General features: G+C 35.8%; 1 protein-coding gene across 2 annotated transcripts in view; it reads right to left on the bottom strand.

Moving 5' to 3' along the window:
- LOC117101597 (axin-1-like) overlaps positions 1–24,656 on the bottom strand; it is a 45,114-nt gene extending 20,458 nt beyond the window's left edge. Inside the window, exons 1-3 of one of the 2 annotated variants that reach the window (XM_033241585.1) lie at positions 24,523–24,656; positions 10,959–11,892; positions 4,603–4,758 (exon numbers count right to left, since the gene is read on the bottom strand). In XM_033241585.1, the coding sequence (XP_033097476.1) occupies positions 4,603–4,758; positions 10,959–11,860 (1,058 nt within the window). In that variant the 5' untranslated portion in view covers positions 11,861–11,892; positions 24,523–24,656. Of the gene's footprint in view, positions 1–4,602; positions 4,759–10,958; positions 11,893–15,480; positions 15,698–24,522 lie in introns of those variants that run through there. The other variant, XM_033241584.1, reaches the window with a different exon arrangement.
- Between the last annotated feature and the right edge of the window lie 1,197 nt (positions 24,657–25,853).

The following is a 25,853-nucleotide window of genomic DNA, read 5'->3' as shown; positions in this document are numbered from 1 at the left end:
CCCAACTCCCACCCATATATGCCAATGCATCCTACTAAGTAGGTATTTAACTTGGTTTTTCAATCATAAACTACATCCATTCACTGTTGCCCCTTATTGTTAGCCAATTGTTTGTTTTGCGGTATCATTATTTTTCAGTTCTGTTGCCCTATTATTTCCGCTTAAATCATTTCAGACAAACTCCATTTATTCACCCTCTGTATGAATAATTGTATTATGTAGGCTTATTTTAACTTGCTAAGCAATATTGTCTACCCACAGTATAATATACTGGTCTGAATACCTCTGATTCTAAAGAATCGACAGAATGGGTCTAGAAGGAACAACTATGAAAATGACCATTAAATTTCACTTACAACCAACCCACATCAATGTTTGTGAAGTACCTGCATATTTGCTTGGTAATAATATTTTATTCAAATATTAAATTCTGAGAATACTGTCAATATTGGATTAAAATTTACATATTCTATAGATGTTTCCATATATTACTGAAAATGATATAACACGACTCCCTATGCTTGCGAAAATTAACACAGGACTTGCCATTAAATTTCACTTACAACCAACCCAACTGATGTTTGTACCTGTAGGCCTATATTTGTTTGGAAATTATATTACTGAAAATAATGCTATATATATATATGACTCCCTATGATTGTGAAAATATACAGGAAGCTGCTTGCAATTCAAGAAATGATAAAATGAGCACATCTGATTATAACTACATTATATTTAAAATATTAATTGTAAATAATGAATTAAAACCCATATTTTATTTTTCATTATGATACTCAAAATAATGCTATGTATGACTCCCTAGGCTTGTGAAAATGACACAGGAAGCTGCATGCAATTCATAAAATCTTTAAATGAACACATCTTAACGCAAGCAGTGTAAAAGGTAATCTTTGCAAGGAAACATTTCCCCTGTGGTTCCCAATGCGATGGAATTAATTTCTGAAGTGTGCTCGGTAAAAAAACAGAACACAGTAAGAAGGGGAGATTGTCACGGACGCTGAATTATGTCGAGCACGTGAATCGTGATCTCGTATAATAAATACTCGAAAAAGAAATCCATAATTTATCGGATTGACAGGACGAGGCGTCAGAGCGCAACCGGGGATGTTGATAATTCTGATAAACTCCTCGCATTAAATATGGCAATAATTCTAACATTAATAATATCGAGAATACTCGCTGTAAAAGGAACAATCTTAGGAGATGTCCACATATGAAATATGGTGAAATCAAATACAGTATAAAATTCCTCTACTCGCAGTTGAGAGGAAATTGAAAAAAATATAAATTGCAACTGAATCGTAAAAGCAAATCAACTGAGAAACTGTGCAATACATAAATTCTCATCACAAAATTTAATATCCTTCACGTACAAAATTGCAGCATTCAAATAATAAGTATAATAAAAATAAAGAAATTAATTTTAATGAACATTTCAATTTTATTTTTAAGGGAAATAATGCAACAGAATTAATGGCATTTTTAAAGAATATCCTGAAATTCGCATAAAAATATATTTAAGGGGGGAAAATGTCAAGTAATTTAAAATGATGTATTGCATGTTATTCTTAGGAAAAAAAACTGAATTTAGTGAGTTCATTTTGCAGCTCATTTCAAAATAGCCTTGATGTGATGGTTTATTAAAATGAGAAGAAAAGAAAAAAGAGCATGCCGACAATAGAGCAATCTATTTGCTTTTTCAGAAAGACAGTTGGATTTGGCAGATGGACAATAAAATTGCAGTAGCGAGTGTTGAGGAAAAGTAGATAGCGATTGATTCACAGTAACTCGTCCGACTCAAAAGCTTTAAATTATTATTACAAAGCTGGCCAATTGCAATATAAACAGGTTCTTATTCACAGCTATTCACAATAAGGAAAGTCGGTACACAAAAACCAGCTCACACAAACACAATTCAATTTCCAATGACACCAAAAGCCACTAGCAGCTACCCATAGAGACCTTGTGTTAGCAGAAGTTTTTTTAGGCCACACTGCTGTGTCTGTACAACGGAGAAGGTTTCCTCCAGGCATTATCCAGACAATGCGCTTTCTTCGGCATTGCCTGATCAAAACATACCTTTGAATTATTTTTAGGGTGAGGCTGAAATAAGAAGTGTTATCTAGAATGCTCAGTCATACAATTTGTGGCAAAATCTAAGATCGTATCAATCGTTCACCACAAACCTACACAATGCATTCTGCAAGATTTCTTATTAACTTTAAATAAAGGTATTCTCAGGTTCTGTACAGAAATACTTATCTAAGATCTAATTTCATTATCCACATTTAAATCAGTTAATAAGTAAGCAACAAAAAAAGAGTAATGACATTTTTTTTTTTAAATCACACTGTTGTGATTATAAACAAAGTATGTCTGGGAAAGTAAAAAAAAAAATTAAATATTTAAATTTCCAATTATTTTATTATGCAACAAATTCTTGATGTTCAATAACTTTTTAATTTTATTGCAGAAATTAATCAATTTAATTTTAAAAAGTATGTTAGTCCGCCAATCAACAGGAAATAAATGTCACTACTACAGCTGTAAAGTTCGATTTTTTCCAACATAACCATTAATATATCACTAATCATTGTAAAAAAACACACACACACTCAAGGTGTTCCATTCCACTATTCTACCCGCATGCTCTAGATTTAATAAGCCTAAAACCTTTCATTCCCCTACTTCACTACATAGTAGCATGACAGATGGTCTAGGCCCGAATTTCAAAATCTGCAAGAATCGAGAGTTTGTTTCCCCCCCAAGCAAACTGGCTGACTCGCATATGTGTTGGTTTTAAAATTCTTTTCCTAAAATAATGATTGAAATGAAACTGTGATCCATCATTCTACTTTATGCTGAGAGCTGACACACAGTACTGCAAAGCCCCTGTCCGGACTACGTGATACGTCAGCATAAAAACCCAAGTCGATTTTTTATTTTGAGGAAAGCGAGGGAGAGGTGGGGAAGTAGGGGAATAGGTGAGGAAGGAGAGGTGGGAAAGGAGAGGATACTCTTTATTTTTAATATTCAGGTGGTAAAACACCAAGAAAAATCTGGGGAAATTGAAACACAAACTAATAAAAGTGGCTTGGCCTAGAATAGAGCTACCAATATAGGTGATCGAGTCCAGAGTCACGACTGTGCATGTGTCATATCAGGTGACATGATGATGCTTTATAAAATGGTAACTGTGGCTATCGATACTTATAGAGAAAGAATCTCGTTGTTTTATTATATCACCTTTACTAACCTCAGATGAAAATTTTAATTTCTACTTTGCCTCAAAAGTGAGTATGAATTACTCCCTTCAGAGTACCAATTCATCACTCTGACATTTAGAGGTAAAGGAAGAAACGCGTACAAAGATTGATGTAACAAATGTACGTACTGCTTAGCTGATAATAAAGCACCGATAGATTTTCTGCCAATGCAGCTATGTGAACACAGCCTAGTAATTAATGTTCTAATATTGAATAATCTAGACTGTTGCACGATGCAGTAAATATCTCCCAGAATTCATTAGTCACAAAATTGCGAATAATAGCTTTTGTTGGGTCTTTCAATGACTGTAAATCATAACTTGAATCATTGAAACCCCCTTCTCCCATGGGTTCATTGTAAACGGTGACAGATAGCCCCGGGGCTGAGCCCGCCCGAGGCGACCATGCACAAAATGCAAGATTTATGCGCAGTTAGATATTCTGTTTGCTTGTCAACGTTCTCTTTCCCTCATTCCCTTCAGACCAAGTACCTGCTATGAGTTTAATACGTTAGAGGCAGATTAATCATACGGCTAACAGATATTAAGACATGTTACTCCGTTTTAGCAAAACATGCTTCGTTCTATATTAACTCAACCAGACATAATTTCACTAATAGATTTATTTGCTTCGATTCTGTCGATTAATATCTTTTTCCCTGAGTCCATTTCTCTTCGTACAATGCGGATAACAAATGAATATCGTTGATAGGCAATGATTGTAGTCTTATTAAGGTCGATCTTTTTTTTTTTTTGACTTGATATAAAATTCAGTACCAATGGCAATTTTGAAATTCACAGAGGTAATGAATGACATAAGAAACACAGCATATGACAACCTTGATCTGTGCAATGATTATGATGGAAGATGAATTGTGGGTAATAATATTATGAACACAAATTTGTGCAGGCAATTGGGCAAATTAGCCAAATTGATGAGGTTACAATGACACGCTTGAACTTCAGTAAAATATATTGTGCATGTTTTTATTGAAGCAAAAAAAAAAAAATCTTTGATTGGTTTCAAATTTATTGTTATTTACTATACTTGTAATATTTTTAACAAGAATACTATTATTTTTTATTTATTTTATATTATTAGGAATTATTTAATTGATGGTTAAATTTATGGTTATTACTATTTTTTTCCAGAATCATCTTAAAATATTTTATTACAATTACTAAATGTCTTTTATACTAATTAAATTTTCAATCTTATTTTCACATGCACAAATCAGCAATAAACTAAGAAATTGTTGTTTTGGATTTTTTTCATTCACTGGGAATCGGATTTATTCTCTGATTATAATACTTACATGCTTGAGTCCGTGAGAGACATTGTATCGTCAGATATGGCCTCACTTGAGAGACTTTGCCGTTCGGAATCATTAGTCGACTGGGCCGGCGCTGCCGTCGCCAGGCTGGCATGGTAGGGATTTATGGGCTGCCTGCCTCGATTATGGTAGAAATGACTAAAAACGGAACGAGAATAAAATACAAAGAAAACAATGAATGTACAGTGCTTGCAGGCATAAATTAAATATTTCAACATTTAAAAGAAAAACATGCAAAAATAATAATCACAAAGTTGATCATGTTCAGAATCATTACGATAGGTTCAGAGGTGTGCTGTAGCTTAGCTGATAGTAGGTCGATGGAATAAATTGCTTGCCTTGATGTGTTGCGAGCAATATTGACTAGAACAAGAATAATGCAATCAACAATGAATGAAAAGTGCTTAAAAGCATAAATTATAATTTAAATATTCGAGAAACAAAATTAAAGCATGCAAGAATAAAATTATGGCATTCAGAATCAATAACTTGCGAGGGTCATTGGTGCAATGTGGCCATGCAGACACAAAGGTAATAAATAATACATTGCTTGCCTTGATAACTGAATTATACACAAGGAATAAAATGAAAAATTGGATCACATTTTTTTTTATCAGTGGCCCGCTTTGCATAATGCTTATGGTGAAATAAACAATAATTATAGTGTTTGTGAAGATACTTCCATTTAAACTAAAACAGCTTATTATCAATAAGCAACAAATAAGTAACGAATAAGCAACTAGCTGATTTTCGGAACCAGCATGTCTCAGCCCAGGTAATCCCCAATCCCTTTTCTTATTAGCACTTATCAAAAAATGAATTTATTACAGGAAGATAATGAATATGTTTTTTTCCCAAGGGCTCCGGTAGTTAAAAAAACTCCAAACACCAGTTTACACGACACTTAAAGCAACCATAAAAACGATAAGTCAGCATTAGAATCGATAGTTGAAACAGTTCCATATCAAAGATCAATATTTGTTCACTCTTAACTACCTTACATCCCCTCGAAACACGTACTAGAGTGATCGTCCAACACCCATAAAATCACACTCTATCCATTTTACAATCGTTTTCACTGACCACCCATATCCATTTATCTGCCATCTTGTTTACATAATGGATAATACTGGTAATCTAAAATGGACTGGTCAACTTTGACCTGGGAATTAAAACCATATTATTACTTTACCTCTGACCTAAGAATATAAATAGTGACATTCATTTGGTCTTATATAATTTAAACCATAATTAATAAACTCATTCACATGACTTGGATAAGCTAAATGTAACCTTTGACATAGCAATCAGAAAACACCCACTATACTTTGTGGACTTCAGAATTAATTACCTTGACCTTTGAGACCTAGAATTTAATGTCCAATGTTTTTTTTATGACACTGGAAACCATACTTCAATATCAGATGTAAATTTCATTAAAACAATCACAAACTTAAGCCGGTACTAGAAATGAACCATTGAAAAACTTTAACAACCTGCATTGTTTGTTTTTCAACTAAAAAGGCTACTAAATTCACTTTCTACATTGTAAGCTTCATCAATATACTTTTATGTTTTCCGAAGACATCCGCTATAAAAACTTTTTTTTATATAATTAAAACCATTGCATTGTGCATTAAATGGATATATACAGGCATACGATTCAAAATGAACTATAATTCTGACAATGGTGAATAGCAATTTGTCATCCCACACTATTTCTATCATTATGTTTTATCTTATGAAAGAAAGTCTTTTCAAAAGATCAAAGTGATGATGACACTGCAGAAAAAATTTCATTGTATAATATTGTTCTGTAAATTAGGATAAGGTGACTTATTTCTTATTCTAAAACGACATGTTAAGATTAGTCTCAACGTATCTATAAAGTTTTAAATTATTTCTGGTAGATTATCCATGAGGAAAACGTAGAAAGAGTTGGTGATCCAAGTGTGGATGACCTTAGGTCAAATATCTGGAAAGTGACACCACATTATATGCTGTTGGCACCGCCTGTGAGTTAACTAAACACTGGCCTGTTGGCTTGTACCATAAATAACATGGGGGTGTTCAGTCTTCATACAAGAACATTTTGAATTGACATATTTTACTTGTTGTCTGTGTGTGTGTTCTATTTACAGAACATACCATTATAAATTACCACTAATGGAGCCAGCCACTGTGTCTTAAGTGTTTTTTTCACAAAAAAGAGGTTGAGTTGTCTATGAAAAGTGTTTGATTAGCCTAAAACGTTAGTAATGGATCAAGCTACACACACTTTGACATATTTTTTCTATAGACCAATAATCTATGAATGGTTGTATTTTGTAAAAAGGAAACTTACAAAAACATACCCAAAATCCTAATTAATTTCTATAATAAATGTTGAAATTAAGGTAAAGCAAAGCCTTTTATGTAGGACAAAGATCTGTATGTACATTTCTGGTGGAAAAAAACAATGTAAAATTTTATGAATGATTCATTTGGGCTGAATTGTAATATAATTCCCTCGCCAGTAAAATTTGATATAAAAGAGTCAATTAAAATGAGCTGTTTGTCATCTTATCACAGCATTGCAGTAGGTGGATTTGAGATTCTGAATAAAGGGATGAGTTATTTATGCAGCAAGAACAAGGAAGCAAACTCTCATTTAAATAAAATCTCATCATACAATAAATGACACAAACAAATACCTTGTCCAGGCAGCCTAGGGATGAAGACTACCATAGTGGCAATCTATTGTGTAGATTCTCAATTGTGTCAGAAACAATGCTGACAGAAATTAAATGATGGATTCGTTTTTTTCTGCCACAATTTTATTCATACCAGCACTATTTTACCTGCCTATTATTGTAGTGTTATTTTATATCAGACTTCATGTCAAAGCTTTTGGATTCCGGATTTTTCTAAATCTGCTCTTATTATATATTATGAGGACAAAGACTAGTAGGTTAATGTTGGATTTGATGGTAACGATACCAATTTGAACCTTGGAAGATTAATAAAAAAAATTATATTTTCTTTGAGGCACTGTATCCAAGCCTTGATAAACATTCTTTCAATAATGAAAATCAAATGTAATTTTGTATAGTAAAAAAATAATATAATTCAAGGTCTACCGTAAATGTTCGAATAAGCGCAGCGGCGCTTATAACATTTGTGGCGGCTTCAGTGCGGCACTTATTTGAGAGCGGCGCTTATAAAAAAAATATTGGTGTGGCGCTCTCCTTGCAAATTTCCATGTTACCTATAGTAGTTCAGTGGGCCTATCATAGGTCCTATCATTCTAAACAAATATTTATAATAAATGCTTGTCTTCATTGTGTTGTTTATTAATTTTAACACTGTATACATTAAATATATACTCTAGACGAAGCGCCACGGTACTCAACGAAAAAAATCATGTTTGTGCGGCGCTTATTCAAGCAATTACGGTAACTTCTATTCACTGGTTTTAAATATTTTGTTTTATTTTTACAATTTATTGTGTTTCTTAGTATGTACTGTATGTTATTTTCAGCCGAGACATTTTTTTTTTTTTCAAATTTCTAATACTGTACTAAATTGATTTTGAAAATTAGGCATTTTCAAACCTCTTTAAAAATTAACACAAAATATTTCTTTAAAAGTTTTGAAGCACCGGTCTACAATAAATGGAATATTAAAAATGTAACAATTTTTTTAAGGCAAGTGATAACAACAGGAGCCCACATTTGCACTATGTACCAGATACCAGGTACCATTTCTGTCACTTTTATTTTTCATTAAGGGATTTAGCCTAAAGAAAAACATAGATTACTTGTTTCACAACAGAAGTAACTTGGATCCTGGAGGAGTTTCGCTAGCATTCCACCCCTACCAGGCCAATTATAAGAAGGCTCCACGCATCTTGCAAAAATGAGGTCAAACTCTGAATAGTTGGCTTTTGCAGAGGATAAGTTAAACCCTTGGAGGCCATGCCACATGTTTAATATTTTAATCATGCACTGCTGGAGGGAGGGAAGGGGGGCTTAAATATTTGTTAAATTATCATCAACCTTACTTATATATTTATTATTGGTATATATGTTACAATTTTGAATTTAGATTTGAATTGATTCATGTTTCATTGATTATTGTACTTGAAATTATAGAGTAAACAATTTAGCTTATAAACAGATTGAAGATGGACAATTACCGGATAAACAAAGAGAAAATAAACCCTAGCTCACTATCATTAGCTTTAATATAGCATTAGTGATATGATTGTTAATACAGTAAGCATCATTCCTACAGACTGTCTATATATATACCTTATATACAATAATATGAACATTAGTGATATGATTGTTAATACAGTAAGTATCATTCCTACAGACTGTCTATATATATACCTTATATACAATAATATGAACATTCAATCTTTGCTATTTCCATTAAGCAGCATATTGTCATTCTATTTGCATGGCGTTACTTGCATGTTTTATATAGGAATTCCAAATTAACATATTTTGAGATGCTTTTCATTTACTGTGCAGGATTTCATTTTCGTTGATTCGCAATAATTGGAAAAATATGATCTTTTCTCTGTTACTCAACAACAGACTATCATATAACATTGTCAATTCATCTGCAATGTGGAGTGTTTGTATGTTGAATGTTTTACGGCCTAGCCTAGGCTTTGGTTTATAGCCCAGTCTGGCTCCATGAAGGCATCAGAGCACTGCTTTTATCACCAACACTAAAAATCTGGCCAGCTAGTAAGCACAGCTGAGCTATGTAGAAACCACTCAAAACCTGACATCTCAAACTTCAGTAGTAAAAATTTATTAGCAGATACACAAAACTGTCGGATTTGAATGCCAGATATATCCTACCCTTGACGTCTTACTGCTTTATAACATAAATGTTCAAATTTATTAAGAGCATACTTGCAGACCAGTATAATGCGTGTATTTTCTTAAGCCTGAAGTTTGTAGTTTTTTTAAGAACAAAAGCCTGCAAGTAGAAACCTATAAAAATAATATTTAAATGACTGAAAAACTACATCAGTGCCTGGTCCTGATGAGAGCAAAGGAGTCAAGGCTAAAAGGTAGAAAATGGGTTTAGTAATTAATACCTGTAGAAAATAGGAGAATTTAAATAATAGTGACCCTCAGGACAATGTTTGATCCTTGTCCATAACTTTTATCTTTGATGTACAATGAACAGAGAAATTTAATTCTCGGGATGGAAAACTGTATATAAGAATAAATAATAATCTATTACTGGCTCTTTCCTCATATTTTTCTATTAAAAACTTCCTTCGATATCACTGATTAGTTCATTTATGTGGGTTATTTTAGCATTAAGAGAGAACTGCGGGATATTTTGTGAGGCAAAACTCAATTTAGTCTATCTTCTGCTGCTATAAATATTGTACTAAAAGCATGTTTATTAAATCACACCGGTGGAATGGTGATTACCAAAAGCTTATTAGAGAACTTTCTCCGACTCATTCTTCAGCAATACCTTGAGGCTAAATGCGAAAGAATTATGTAGCACAGGTAAATTTTTAGCAGTTAAAATTTCTCTGCAAAATATCCAATTAAAACATCTGTTCTATGGAACAAAAAATATCCACGGTCAGTTCAACGCAGATAAGACATGGCTGCTTTTGGTGTTTGCCACCCTGGCGGCCAAACATTAGACACACCGTACTGCCAGCGACGGCTTCGTGCAATTATTTTAATTCTGTTCACGTCCAACCGGGCTAGGTATCTGGCAAAATGGATACTGAGTATCAGGTTTACAGCATTGCGCGGCATAAAAAGCAACTTTTTCATGCCTTACTAATCCTATAAGAATGCCGGCTAAATTGAATTAAACTCATTCTGGACAGCTTCAGAAAAATCGGAGAGACACTGTAAAACACAAAGACTTGATTTACAACTGCTGCTATTAAAGTATTCCAATTAACATTTAGAGGGGTAGAGTCACAACAAAATCATTAAAGAATTATCATATATTCAAATTATATGGGATCATGGTTTTAATAGGATCTGAAGATTACCACAAAAAAAAAATAAAAAATTAACAAGGTTTAATCATCACTGCCTATTAACAAATAAAAGTGTCAATTTTATAGATGTGTTGGCACTTTTTTGAACATTAATGATGTTATTTCTTTATTGTTGATACAGTATTGTGATATTTTTATTGTATTCTAGGGGAAACCACTCAATAGTTGATTTAGTTCGCTTTTTTGTTTTTCTCCCTTCTTGTTTCTCTTTGCATCAGTCTCATCATTTTTTTGTATTTTTCCTGTGTTTTTGAGAGAAATAACTGAATTAAAATGCAATAAAATTTTAAATACTTACTCGTCCCTCCTTTGGCGTTTATTATGTCCAAGCAAAAGTCTATGTCTTGATGTTTGCTGAAGGTATTCGGCAGTTAGCCGCGTTGGCGGTTTTGATACCAACTCTGAATCATCAATGTCTGAATGGATAATTCCTAGTTCCTCATCCTCAACAAGCGTCGGTAGGTATCTCTCTGAGACAATACCATTGGACGAGGGTGAACTACAGTCGCTCGTCTTTTCACTCATACCACCGTTATTGATGTATTGCACATAAATGTCACTTTTCAAAAATACTGGATACAAATTTTCACGAATGCATGATTCAGCCTCGGCCTGAGCCTGGTCGAAAAGGTCAACAGAGACCTGACATTTTTTCAGACTGTCCTCAATGCAAGTCCTTGTGTTGGCACTCAGTTTGATAGCAGACTGAGCATTTTGTTTGATAAATTTTTTACAGATGAGCTTTGAAAGCTCATAACGAGTTTTCTCATCTCGCATTTTGAATCCTTGGCAAGCAAGCCAAAATTTTAAATAATGTTCTTCCTTTTCTTGTTCTAAAAATTGAGTAAACAAACTAATTCCATCATTGTCATTGAGTAAGGCATGCAGCGACTCCGTCCACCGCGTGTATGGCGGTGTGATGGAGTCGCTGCCTTCGGGTTCAAAACCCAAAGGAGCATCCTCGTCCGTTGTATTTTTCATTTTCGCAGTAGCCAGTAAGTTTGACTTCCTAGGCGTGGCGCTACTGCATGTACCCTGTGAGTTTTTTGAAGACGTATTGCTCTTGCTACTGCCACTGTAGAGGCTCCCCGGTTGACTGTCTGCTTCATTTTCTTCTCCGGGCACTGGAGGCCGCAGGGAAGTCGGTAAGTCTTCTGGAAAGTTGGATTCAGCCAAAAATCGCTCTACTTCCACACTCATCGTCTAATCAACGTCACAACATTTCCTGTTGCCTGTGAAAAAAAGAAACAAGAACTTGTTCATACTGTTAGGCTGTTAAAAGCATAAAATACTCCAACAACCAAGCACTTGATAAGCAACTGCACAGCGTATGATATTAAAAAGATTCATGGAGCTACATGCTTCAATTAACCTAGACTAACTGGCTTAATATGCAAATTAGAACCGCTGATAGCAGTAGGCCTCTTATGTAATCAGTGGGCATTCCAATCAACCTCATCAAATCTGTAGCCAAGGTCTTTAGTCAGTGGTGTGGTTATTATCAGTGAGGCCTTGTCTTGACCAATACAACTACTGATGGTTATCATTCTTAGCCAGACATCTTTTGAAGCTGGAGAAATACATGATGATTAATCTGGTTTTATCAGCCTAAAGAACAGTATTCATTAAGAAAAAAAAATTGTTGTTCAGCATAAATTTTTAGGTCATTCTACATTGTAAAAATTGCCATGCTTGGCACCAATTGACCCTGCAATCCCAATACTGGCTTGATAATTATATTTCCTTGCTCATAGTCTAATAAAAAATAAACTGGAAACATTTACAGTTCAAAATAATCTGTGGTATCAAGTTCTAAACATCAACAGCCTCCTTAAATCGACAGAATGCAAAATAATACATTCACAAACAAGCAAAAGGGTTATGTCGAAACTAATATACTAATCAACGGTATAAAGTGTCTTTCAGCGTGAGCTGGCTTTGACCTAATTGGCTGAACACTCAATATCATTCTTTCTATTTAACGCAACCTGGGAAGATTTGCAGATTATAAACCCTTTTTCCAATCAAACCCTTCCAGCCGGAAATCTGATTGCAGCCAATGACCTCTGCAGAATACTTTGGGGGTTCTGAAGCGGCAGTGAACTGTTTTTCATAACTGTAAATTCTCCTGAACTTTGACCTCCATCTAATGTTTTTGTTTTCAACAGAATATTATTTTAATTGGGCCCTTCACACAGGATTTCAGTTCTTGAACTACTACTTACTGGCACCCGCAGACTCAGGCAAGCACTCTAAGGATGGACAACACCTTTTAAATATATTCAAATACTTTGTTAAGTGGAAGCAAACACAATGAATAAAGAAGTAATCACTTATTTATGTAAAGAAGTATGTCACAATGTCATGAATATGAACTGTCTTCTCAAACGCTTTCTTTGAATGTTTCGACTTCAAGCATTGGCTAAGACAGAAAAAAAAAGTTGCTTGACGAAAAACAGGGAACAGTGGATGAGATACCGCTTTTTTTAATATTTAAAAACTGGGGGAAAGGTGTAAAAAAGGGCGGTTACGCCCCCCCCCCCCAGTTTTTAAATATTAAAAAATTTGTATCTCATTCACCGTTCCCCAGTTTTTCGTCAAACAACTTTTTTCTGTCTTAGAAAAATCAGTTCTACAACATATCAAAATTTTTTTTCCTCCGGAGCCTGACTTTAAGTCAGTGGTTGCTCTTGGATTCATATATTCTGAAGGGAGGGAGGGGGGAACGACCAACCTGTATGGACTGGGTGTCTGACATTTTTTTGGGCAGTAGGCCAAGAGACAAAGCCCTGGTGAGAGGATCAAAAATTAAGTCCCTGCACTGTTTACAACTTCGGTTGGAAATATGGTACAGTACATCGGTAGGCCTGGCTATGCATGGCTACTGGCATCAATTATCATCTGCTGTGTGTTGACAATAAAACTGAGCACATGGCGTTGTACATTAACAAATTGGTAGGAATTTAACCAAGGCAACCAAATCATACATTGTTTTCAGTCATGGTATTATTCCTAGTACTATAATAACTTAATTTTACTTTGCTGTGATTCTAGGATTTTAATCATGTTTCCATACAATAACAACATAAAATGATTTTGACTTTTTGAAGAAAAAAAATATATGGCCTGCCAGTACAGTACACCCAACTAAATGTAGACATACAGTACTGCAGGACCATTCTAATTAGCATGGGCACAAACAGGGATTCTAAGTTGACCTGGTTAATAGAGCTTTCTTAACACATTTAATTTCATTTTGCTGATATCCATTTGCACCGACTTCCGCGAGACAATTGATAATAACTTAGTGAAAACATGCAAATAATATTAATTTGCGGGAGAAGGGTTACTTTCCGGGAGTTCTGGCTGTACCGATTTCCAAGAGACTTGGGACACACTCCCTGGATAAAGGACGAAAATATTTGTAGATCATGTCCCTGGTTCAATCCCAATCGCTGCTCCACTTGTATTATTGCGTGATAGCAGAAGTATAACTTACCTAACATGTGTTTTTGAATGAGACTTTCAAGCCATTTGTTTAATGTGTAGTTGGCCTAATACAGCGGTGTGCTTGTTAAAAAAAGGTGATGCGCTCTCAGTACACAAAAAAAAAAAATTCTGGATCATATCGAACTCTGTAACTGTTCATTACCTAGGCTAATGGGCGCTAATACGGTTTCGCATTTAGCCCTGGAAACGGTTACCAAATTATTTATAACTTGCAATTATTCAACACTAAGATGTTCTTTGATGATTTTTTGACTTTCATATAAGCCACTTATTATTCCACAATTACGGTTTCTAATTAAGTTAATTAACCAATAATTAGGACGGTTCTGTATATCGATAGTAACACTTTGTAGTATGTATTTCTCTTGATGAAGATAAAATAAAAGCGAAAAGTAGAATAACATTTTGAGTGACATTCATACTATTTCCACTAGGCATGCTCAGTGCCCACTTATCTGGCAACCACGGCATAATTTTGCCCTGATTCTGGCAACACCACAAAGTTGTTGACATGTACTACAAACAAGTCGGGTATGAAAATGGTGCACCACGAAGACGTTACCTGTCTTAATTAATGGTTAATTAACTTAATGAGAAACCATAATTATTGGATAAGTGGATTATTGGAAAGTCAAGCATAGTCTAGAATACGGAAAGACAGTCCAGGCCTGGGTGGGCTAGGCCTCCTCCTGAACTGTTGTCAGTGTCACACGTTGCCCCCCCTTATCATCATGATCGCATCGGGACACTAACGTCGCCAAAACATTAGGTTAGTTTACTTACCCATACTTTTCTCATTCAAAACACGGAGGCAAAACAGTAAATCTTCCTTTATTAGAAAGAATATTACTAAGTGAAAAGGAAAGCACGCTAGTCGGCCACAAAAATACCAGTCAGAATCATCAAAGCCAAGGAGCTTTGCTTTGAAATACCGAACACATCACCAACCAGGCTGCTTAATATACTAGCCTAGCAGCAGTGATGAAACTCCTGTGATATCCACCGCCTTGTTCAGTCATCTTGCTGATAAAACGAGCGCTTAATAAAATAAGATATGTCATAAATAACAATGAGCACTCACATGTAAATCTGAACACAGAAAGCTCAATACAGAAACAACCTTATTATTAACTGGGAGAGCTAGGCCAGACGGTCACTCCATACTAAAAAAGCGGCAGGAAACAACTGCCTACAACTACATACAACCAAGCCAGTCGCGTCGCCTCGTCCACGTTCGATAACATAATAATCCGTGAAATAGGCGGAAAACAAAGAAGATTTTCAAATATTATTTTAATGTTGTTGCTTACCTTAGACACACAGAATATTATCGAGTATTCCAAAGTGTTAGAAATGTGTTTAAAGACAGAATTTGCATTGAAAATGAAGTGAAAATTAGCGACAAGCTGTATAAGGAATCCACACTCAAATAAAAATGCAGCCGCTAGCAGTGGGGAAGCCTATTGAGCCGAGCGTTTCAAAGTGCACAACATCAAAGCACATGCCCGCCTGCTCCAGAGGTCCCAAAGGGCAGTGACGTAGTCACAAAGGCTTGCCGCACCAATCGGCATCAAAGGCATCGGTCGGTGCGATTCATCAAAATAGGTAATTGACTTAACGTGAAACGTCGCATAAAAATACGTTACAGAGCTTTTACTATCGTGTTCGCTATCATTATTTCTATGACTAACTAAAACACAGAAAATTCATATGAACGTATTTTCAATTAAATGGGCAGGATCTAACATCTATTTCTATTGCTGGATGCAATTCTTTAATTAAAAAAAAGGTGGACAATATTGACCCCTATCGACGGAATATTGTTGGTCTTAATTTGTCAACAGGGAAGTTTCAGGTCAAACGAGCATTTATGGTTGGCAGTAGAGATAATCCCCACTTTGTGATAATAATGTATGCCGGTTTTCATCAAAGGGATTGCGAGTACGTAAGCTGAAGGAAAAATAACCACTGTATATAGAGAATAGCGCTGCCTTCGTCAGGTTCAAAGGTTATATTTTGGAAATGGTTGCCGCATAGGAACCATTGTGTGAGTTTTCTCATCTCACAACTAATGTAAATCGGAGTGGGTGACGCAGTATGAATCCAGTGATAAACATTAAACTAGAGAATATAAACCCGCATCGTATAAGTATACGACCACTCTTTAAATACTTCCTTTGATGTTTATGGTATTCCGATTGGGTTTACTATCTGTATGTCCTCATGAGCCCCTCATGAGACAGGTCGTAAGACCAGGACTAGAAGAGCGGCCGCATCAGCTTGCCGACGATATAGTCTATTCATTTTGCCTTTGTGACTTTCGAACCAACTTATTAAATTTATATGAACAACTTGGCGCAATTTCGGCTTCTCGTAAACTTTTCCTACCCTGAGTAAAGACAAACAGTAAAAGAAGCCAATAAATGCGAATACATATTCTGTTTAATGTGAGGCGAGTTGTATTGAAATGGTCATGTATAATTAAATTTTGTGGTGGTGCGGCGAGCATTGAAGATTATCATTGTTGGCTCGGGTCCAATTACTGAAGGCAGATTACATAGATATAAACAGAAATAAAGTACGTTGGCTGAACTCAAAACCATTCAACTTTCACAGCAAATATTAACTGGATATTTCCAATTTACCAGCAGACGAGACGTGTTTTTTATATTCTGGTTCTCGGTGCTAAATGCACTGGATGAGTTTTCCGCCAGCCACTATACCCATACAAACACAACAGGCATCGAGTTTGTTCCTCGAGACCGCTTCTTTGTCAATGGACTAAAAAACATTGGGTTGCACTTTCTTCACGATGTAGAATCATTAGTGAACGGTTAAAACTCTGTCCTTAATTATGAGCAAACAATGCAGAATGACGTCATCATCGGCTAAAAAAACCGAACCGCCCTACCGCTTAGGGCTATCGGCCTATTTCTAGGACTACAGTACTCTGTATTAACCTACGGTTCAACCATGGTTTAACCACGGAGTAATTTTGTTTATCCATGTTTTAACTCGTTGGTTTTAAATATATACACTTCATACAGGCCTACAACTGGCAATAGGCCTCACTGTATTGATTTAAAATAATAATAAAAAAAGAATTTGGTGCTGCAATAACATCTACTGAATAAACAATTGACAAAATTTAACAATAACGGAAGATGTGTATAAGAGACAGCTGTATATAGAGAATAGCGCTGCCTTCGTCAGGTTCAAAGGTTATATTTTGGAAATGGTTGCCGCATAGGAACCATTGTGTGAGTTTTCTCATCTCACAACTAATGTAAATCGGAGTGGGTGACGCAGTATGAATCCAGTGATAAACATTAAACTAGAGAATATAAACCCGCATCGTATAAGTATACGACCACTCTTTAAATACTTCCTTTGATGTTTATGGTATTCCGATTGGGTTTACTATCTGTATGTCCTCATGAGCCCCTCATGAATAAATTTTAGTGTTTCTAAAGTCAACATCTTACGTATTTGAGTTTAGTATAGGCCTATATATAAAATGTATGTATGTAATTATATATGTAGGCCTATATAAATTATAAGTCGTATTTAGGACAGGAGGCACACATTTGCCTAACGATGTCCGGATTATACAGGATAAAGTGTGTTTTGGTTTGCGAAATTTAAAGAAGGGGTAGCCCATGAGGGGCGGGACACGACACAATTTTTAATTTTTTTTTATTTGGCCTTCTGATTCATAATTTTACGATCGTAATACGGTATTCTTTTTGATTCATTTATTCAATCGATGGAAGGGATTAGGTTATCTGATATGATCAGCTCATTCTGAACATCAACAAAGCCGACTCTACAGTATTGTATTGAATTAAACTATTGTATGGATATCGCTGAAATTACCCCTCCGGTGCCAGACATGACTATTTCTCCGCTGTATCTGGCCGGAGGTGTTGCAATATTAATCAACAGCAATCTAGCGTTTTATAATATGATTCTAAATTGCATCTCTATATAGTCACTATGTCCCAGTCGTGTATATAGAATATTCAATGCGTTTAATATCAAATTCATCGCGTATGCTTAGAAATTTCATCTTCGTTTATGACGCATTCGACACTAATTCACGTCTTAAAGTCTCGTCATTGCGTCACAGCCGATATGTTTGATATACCGAATAAATCGCGTTGACTTGAGTGAATCTTCTTGTTGAAGCATCCAACTTTATGTAATAATTATAAAGTCTTTCCTTGCCATCCCAGTTGACGCAATTTGCATACTGCGTTAAATATCGACGCGACCACGCCTGTTTGACGTGTTATCTTGCTGGTGCTGACGCATTTTGGGTCAATTTCAAAGAGAAGAATTCGATACAATATCACGGAATTAGTTTTTTGAATGCGGATTAGGCCTGTTGATGATGTTTATTCAAATTGTGTTCTCATTTCAAAGCTGGGTATTAGTCAAAGTCTATTGAACTATACAATTGTGCCGACCATTGTTTAATTTTGAATACGTTTCATTTAATGAATAGGCCTATATGATAGGCCTATGTGTGTTTGTGCAAATTAAAATTTTTAGGCCACTTTTTATACATTAGTTAATTGCATGGCAACCCCATGTTTACTGTATGTTTATATTACATTATTATTGCTTGACTCAATGGGTTAATCTGAACGCACACAAAAAAGTCATTGACATGCGTCTGCACGCGGTAGGCCTGGGCGCTATAAAATGGACGGTTCCGCCAAGCCCCCGCCCACTGAATTGTTGCTAACTCGTGCGTGTGAGTTTGTGGGACATGTGCGTATTCCTTGTCCTGCTTTGATTGGTCAGTTTTGATTAAGGAGGAGTGAGGGGACGCTTTAAATCTAAATACCCCCTTTTTTTAAATTGACAAAACAAAGTAACTAGAAAGTATCGTGTTTTTAAATCCGGACAACGGCGGAAGAGGGGTTGGGGAATTTTCCCCTCCACTTTTTCTACTGGGGGCCTACCCCTCCCCCACCCACTTTTGTGACTGCTCCCAGCACCAGTGATAAATTCTGTATTTAGGCACAGGGCCGATGTTACCGATGAAGATGTAAGTGTAACTGATTGGCTTACAGTAAACCATCAAACTAACGTAATATAACCACATTTTAATTCCATATAACATAACGTAAACAATAAGATATTAATTAGGTTATTTATTAAAATAAAGTTCTCAGACGGTTAATTATACAGAATTTATAGTATTGTAATTAATTAATTAATTAATTAATTAATAGTTGTAAAAACTGTAGTGACTTTTTCGCTTGACATTACAAATTACCGTAGTCATTTGTGAAACCAAATGGGAGCTGTCAAAATGTTATATTAAACAGCGGCGGATTCAAGGGTAGCCCAGCCGGCATGGGCTCCCACCCTCCTAATTTTTTTTGAAGGAGAAAACAGAAAATTATATTCAAATTTAAATCTGAGAGTGCCGAGGTGCCATATCGTAATTTTTCTTACCTCAGCCCCAACCATGGTGGGACTGAGGCTTGTGGACACTCTATCTGTGCAAGTCCCTCCCTGGGCCTCTCTATTTCAACTTCCTGAGCCCGCCTCCACTGTAAAAAAAAAAATCAAACCTATCTCACTCTCAGGTAAGTGTCGACCGGTGAGGGACAGGGATCAACATCCACCACTCCACATGTCGCCGGAGCTTCCGGGGGCCTGCAGCCCACCATGCCTTCTTGCCTGTTAGAAAACTATCATCAGTACGCTTCTCTCATTCAACGTGTAACATCAACTTTGGCAAAAATTTAACTTGTTTTGGCGACACATAAATTAAAGTGTATAAACAGTTGATTTAAGTGCAATTGTTACCAAAACGTCAATAGTGCGGCATCTTTTTCTAGAATATATTGTTTCATATTGGAAGATATCGGACAAAGAGTGTGTTTCTCATTCAACGTGTAACATCAACTTTGGCAAAAATTTAACTTGTTTTGGCGACACATAAATTAAAGTGTATAAACAGTTGATTTAAGTGCAATTGTTACCAAAACGTCAATAGTGCGGCATCTTTTTCTAGAATATATTGTTTCATATTGGACGATATCGGACAAAGAGTGTGTTTATTATCATTAAATCAGTGTTCCGAAATTAAGTTTCGCTTTGAAGAGATGTTGGAAAGACTAGTTTCCTTAAAGTCGCTACACTGTCGCTACCGTGTTTTCAGTGCAATCGACGCAATCGGGAAGGTTCGCCGATTCGACTGACCAATCAGCATCACCGAAAGATGTCGGCGATAGCGTGTAGGGATTGTATGGCAAAGCAGCTTTACGAGCCCCCCCCCCCCAACCTTTTGCCCTCGAGACCCGATTTTACACTCACTGTATAGGCCACAACAGACAGCGGAAGCTTATAATTTATAACGGTTACTTTTGCTAAGAATAGGCCTATATGATGGAGAAAGTGTCATTAGTGTCGTTTAAAAAGATAATTACGACCCAAGACACGTCGCTAAGCGGAGGTGTGGCTCGATAACTCATCGTCAGTTTCCGATTCCTATTTTCCATATCATCACCGTCCCCGCTGGACCGGTGGCGACGGAAGCTCATACACCATGCATTATTTACAATAACATAATAGGAATACATCTTTAACAGTTGTCGCGCTTTGATGGAGTTGGCGTGAGTGCCATGAATTAGACGATTTCTGAGGGGGAAAATGAAATCGTTTTGCGATATTTACCCTGTAACTGTCATGGATTATTGCACTTAACAGCGAATGCAGCCTGAATATTTACTGATACGTCTCATCAAGCCAGGTGCGACGATCCGCCTGGCGCCGGTTGCTTCAATCTGTCTAGGCTGGGTCTAGGGTTATCGAGTCCTGTCATTTAGTGTAATGGATCTACAATTAATACATAAGACTCATGATGGCATTGTATTAATCCGATTATAAAAAAATATAAAAAAATAGAAATTGATGAAAGATGTTGTGCCGTGGTTGTGATATTTGCAATGACATGTTGCCCTTTTCATTTATTGGATAAACAGTTTTAAAGAGAATGGGTTGTACAACTGTCAGCCAACCAAAATCTAGTTTTGATTTGCGACGATACCGATACTTTATCAGCCGATTATCTATAAAGAAAAATGCGGTAAAGTTCCGCGTATATTTACTGTACGCCCGCAACTACTGTATTCAATATATTCCTTATAGAAACACAGTAAAGTATCTACCAATATGAAGAAAGTATATAATTATATCTATGAAAATCACAAAATAACAAAAATTATATCATATGCCTACGTTGGTATAAAATGACATTACAGTACATTGTATAAAATTAACGACGGTCAACCGTCGCTATCCATGAATGCAGTCAACCCCCCCCCCCCAACTACACACACAGGACGCGCGCGCCGATGTCTACACCATGGTGGTTTTTTCCGTAATTTAAGTTAAAACTATATTGGATTAATTAAAAATGTAAAATGTTTGTGTTTATATAGGGATAAAGAACTTATGAGACACATCTGACCAAGTTCTGTCAAGCTCTTGAATGTTAGGCCTATTTAGAATTGAGAAGGTGAACGAAAAACCTACTAAACACTTTTTTTGACAAAGGGATACGTTTCAAAGAATACGGAACCGTTGGTGGCGTTATTCGACGTGTTCAATACACATATTATATGGCCACTCTATTTTCTACAATAATGTCAATTTTTCTATTAGGAGGTCACTGCTACTTGGTTTGGTTTTTTGAGTTAAGTTGTATTTTGTTCTCGTTCCTTTAATTTTCTTACATTAGATACGCTCGCACTTACATTGTTTATCGGGCGCGAAAACACATGTAGGCCTACTATTTTAGGCTACAATTTTTCTTAGGTTAAACTTCTTAACACTGATGTTCAGGAGTTCAAAACGCATGAAATAATGACGCAATTACTTTTCTATACGCGCCATTGTATGAGTTATTTTCTTCCATTGTATGTAGTGAATGAAGCTTTGAAAAATCAAACTTACGACTGACCACTCAGAACCAGAACAGTAAAACGCGATTGCGCAAACGCACGCGTTTAAGAACGTTTACGTTGTCGTTTTGTGTGTATTTAGAAATAATACGACTGTCGTACGACGAATCCAGCCCCGCTCCATGTGAGCGTTAAACGGCGCGACGCTGTCTGTTGCTAATTGGTGGTAGGCTGAACCAGTCGTCATTAAAAACGATACGATGTGCGCGTGTTGTCGTACTGTAGCGTTCTCTATAGGATCGCGTCGACCGACGACCGTCGCACACTGAGTGCCCGGCTTCACTACCATTCATCATATTATTAGCCTACAAGGAACAATCAAGGTTTTTTTTTTTATCTCAGATTTATAACTCGGTGCTTGATTAATGGTTTTAACATTTTCAAATAGGCCTCATTTTTAAACTGTTTAACGTGATATGGCGGAATATATGTTTCGCCTTAACAATTTTATTGTAAACACAGGTCATGTTTGTTTGCTCACCCATGACTATTGTCAGACCTGTAGGCCTATGTCCAGTTCGTTAATTTTTGCCTTAATACACAGATCGAACCTAAAATAATAATTTGATTAAAATAATGAATAGGCCTACATATGTTACGACGTTATATTTTTGTTGAATTTCACTTGCATTGGCGCTACTATAGTAAAACAGTACACTTATAAATGTATATACACCAGACCGATAGAGAATCTTGATAGCCTAATACAAAACAGGCGCACGCGGAAACAGCAGACATACCATCATTATTATGCTTCTAAGGCGGCCCAGTGAAATTGTTTCTGTAGCAGAGAATGTTCCGGGAAATATCAGATTAATAATAAAATTTCATTAGCAATGCACTGAGCATGGACCTGGTACTGTCTCTTATACACATCTAGATGTGTATAAGAGACAGGAATAGGCCTATATGATGGAGAAAGTGTCATTCGTGTCGTTTAAAAAGATAATTACGACCCAAGACACGTCGCTAAGCGGAGGTGTGGCTCGATAACTCATCGTTATATGTCTATATATATAGGCCTATATACATAGGCCTATATATATATATATATGCATATATATAGGCCTATATACATAGGCCTATGTGTGCATGTATATATTCATTTATATGATATATTAAACTACATTATAGTAGTGAGCCAGCAAAATGCAACAGCAAAAGTACTTTCTCAATAGAGTGCTTAATTAAAAAAATTGGCAACAATAATTTAAGTTATTAAAACCTAGGACTATTTCTTATATTCTTAATAATATTATTACTTTTATAATAATTTATTTTGCAAATAATTTATTATATATATATATATATATATACAATGTATATATATATATATGAAATATGATGATATAGGCCTACCAACGTAGCTCATAACTTAAATACATTTTTAAACTTTACCAGTGACTGTTTACGTCGGCAAATCCTATAGATCATTATCAGTCGTGATTTTAATATTCACATATCATGTCGCTTATCGCCAATACAGCCACGAAATTCCGGCAGTAAAAAATACCACCCTCACGACTCGGGTAACTTGAGGACATTTCTAGGCAGGGGTTAGGTGAGCATAAACGACATTGAGCATTGCAGCCATCGCCTTCTCAGCGGCTTCGTGCAGGCGGTAGGCTCTGATTTGACACGCCACACACAGTTTGGGAAATGCGATCAAGCAAACTGGCCGTATATTATTTTCTTAAATCATTCCGCCGCTGAGATGTACGCGCTGTTCCGCGCAACTGCTCTGTTCCATAATATGACAATACAAACCCTTCAGATAACTGGGCTACCGTACCATCTAATGGGATCTACAATCAAGTTTTTATCGTACCATAACTTTTAATTTGGGTTAGAAATGTAAAAAAACGTAACGTTGGCAATCGTAAGTTATATTTTAGGAAAATTTTGTTAATGGTCAATAGGTATACAATTTTACAGGAAATGCAAAACACTGCGACATTTGTTTTATAATTCAAAATACTTGGAAAAGAAAGTTTTATTTAGAAAAAAAAAACATTAACCAAATTGCCTAACGTGCCTAACGTGTGGTCTTCAATCTCTTTAAAAAAACTTACCGGCCGTTACCGCTACGACTTCGGAAAATGATATTAAATTTAATTGCGAATTCGCAATAGACAACCCATGATTTCATAATCTAAATCCATGATTCTTGAATCTTACTTATCAGTGGGTAGACGGTGAAAACGGTAAACTCGAATAGATACATTTACCATTCAGGCCCAATAGTAGAAAATATTTTGAATTTTAAAGTACAAATTTCTAATCACATATGATTGCAGAAATTATCGATTTTGGAATTCCTATCTGATTCTGAGAAAAAAAAATAATTGCAGCTGAGCATATACTTACCTATCACTACAATCATAATTGTGATTCAAAATGTAACATTTCTGTTAAGTAAATAAACTCGGGAAACCGGTCGTGTACATGTATTTTCAGCGGCAAAGTGCGCACTAATACGCTTCTTGGTGTGTCGATGCGCTCGGATCTGAATTGCTTACCGTACCGTACTAAACTCAGTGGAGTATCTCCTTTCTAAACGTTGAGGTTGCACTGTAGTCGATACTCAGCCACATCATCGATCGGTGGTGTAAACCATGCGTATCCTTCGCAATCAAAATCTTAAACTACGTAACGAATGTTAATGGTAAAGACGAAGGGGCGCACTTTGCTTCCCGTCCGTGCGATTTACTTCTTCATAACGTTATAAGCAAATTCTTCAGCTTAAACGTAAGAATGAAAATGCGTCATAATTTCCCTCAGATGGTTTTTATCGTACGTTTTATTATTCTTTGACTTTGGTGGTTACGATGGCATGCCCTCCAACCTCATGGTTAGGTACAAATTATGTGAGACGCTGGGGTTTGCGGATCTTACGACTAAAACAACTCCACTCCCGGCAGTTCTAAGGAAGCCTCTTGATACTTAGTTTAGGCTTTAGGTTATTGTATTGGCGATTGTAGAACTGTTGGATGTAAGAAATAAAGACATTGGATTTTGTTTATTTATCAAGACCTCCTAACCCCACCCCACAAAAATATTTAGGTTGCTACGTTTAGGCTGCTACTTCAGCGGCCTTGATGCGCAATACACAATCGAGATAACAATACTTTCTGTGTTCTAGACGAAATAACCTCGGAGGCCTTTTGGGCGATCATTTTTTTTCCCCCTTTTCCTTTTCTTTTCTTTTTTCTATTTTTGACATTCCAAAAGTGGGGGCCCTGGTCGGATCCGCGCCTGATTATATAGTAGGCCTATAAAAACCTACATACTAGTATCCAAACCTTTAAACAAGGGGCAAAGATGTATCAGTACGCCTACAGTATTTGGTTTTTATTACGGAAGTTGGGCGGCAATTGGCTGATTGAAGAGAATGTCATGTGACTTCCAAGTACAAAATCTTGGTTATTCATAAAGTATTGCGGCATTTTGACAATTATTATGACGGCGGCAAGAAAAAAAGTTAAATTTTAAACAGGAAACCAATAGGTCTATTGTAGATAATGTAGGAAACTGTAAAAATATATTCACAGGGCTATAAATTTGCGGGTTAGCATGTATGTATGTGTATATATTAGGCCTATAATATATATATATATATATATTATATATATATATATAATATTATATATATATATATATTGTATACATACAATATATAAAAAACAGGAGTATATATG

The sequence above is a fragment of the Anneissia japonica genome, unplaced genomic scaffold (assembly GCF_011630105.1).
Source record: "Anneissia japonica isolate Jap-2015-1 unplaced genomic scaffold, ASM1163010v1 scaffold17412_len611537_cov169, whole genome shotgun sequence".
Classification (NCBI taxonomy): domain Eukaryota; kingdom Metazoa; phylum Echinodermata; class Crinoidea; order Comatulida; family Comatulidae; genus Anneissia; species Anneissia japonica.
This window is presented reverse-complemented; position numbering and strand designations above follow the sequence as displayed.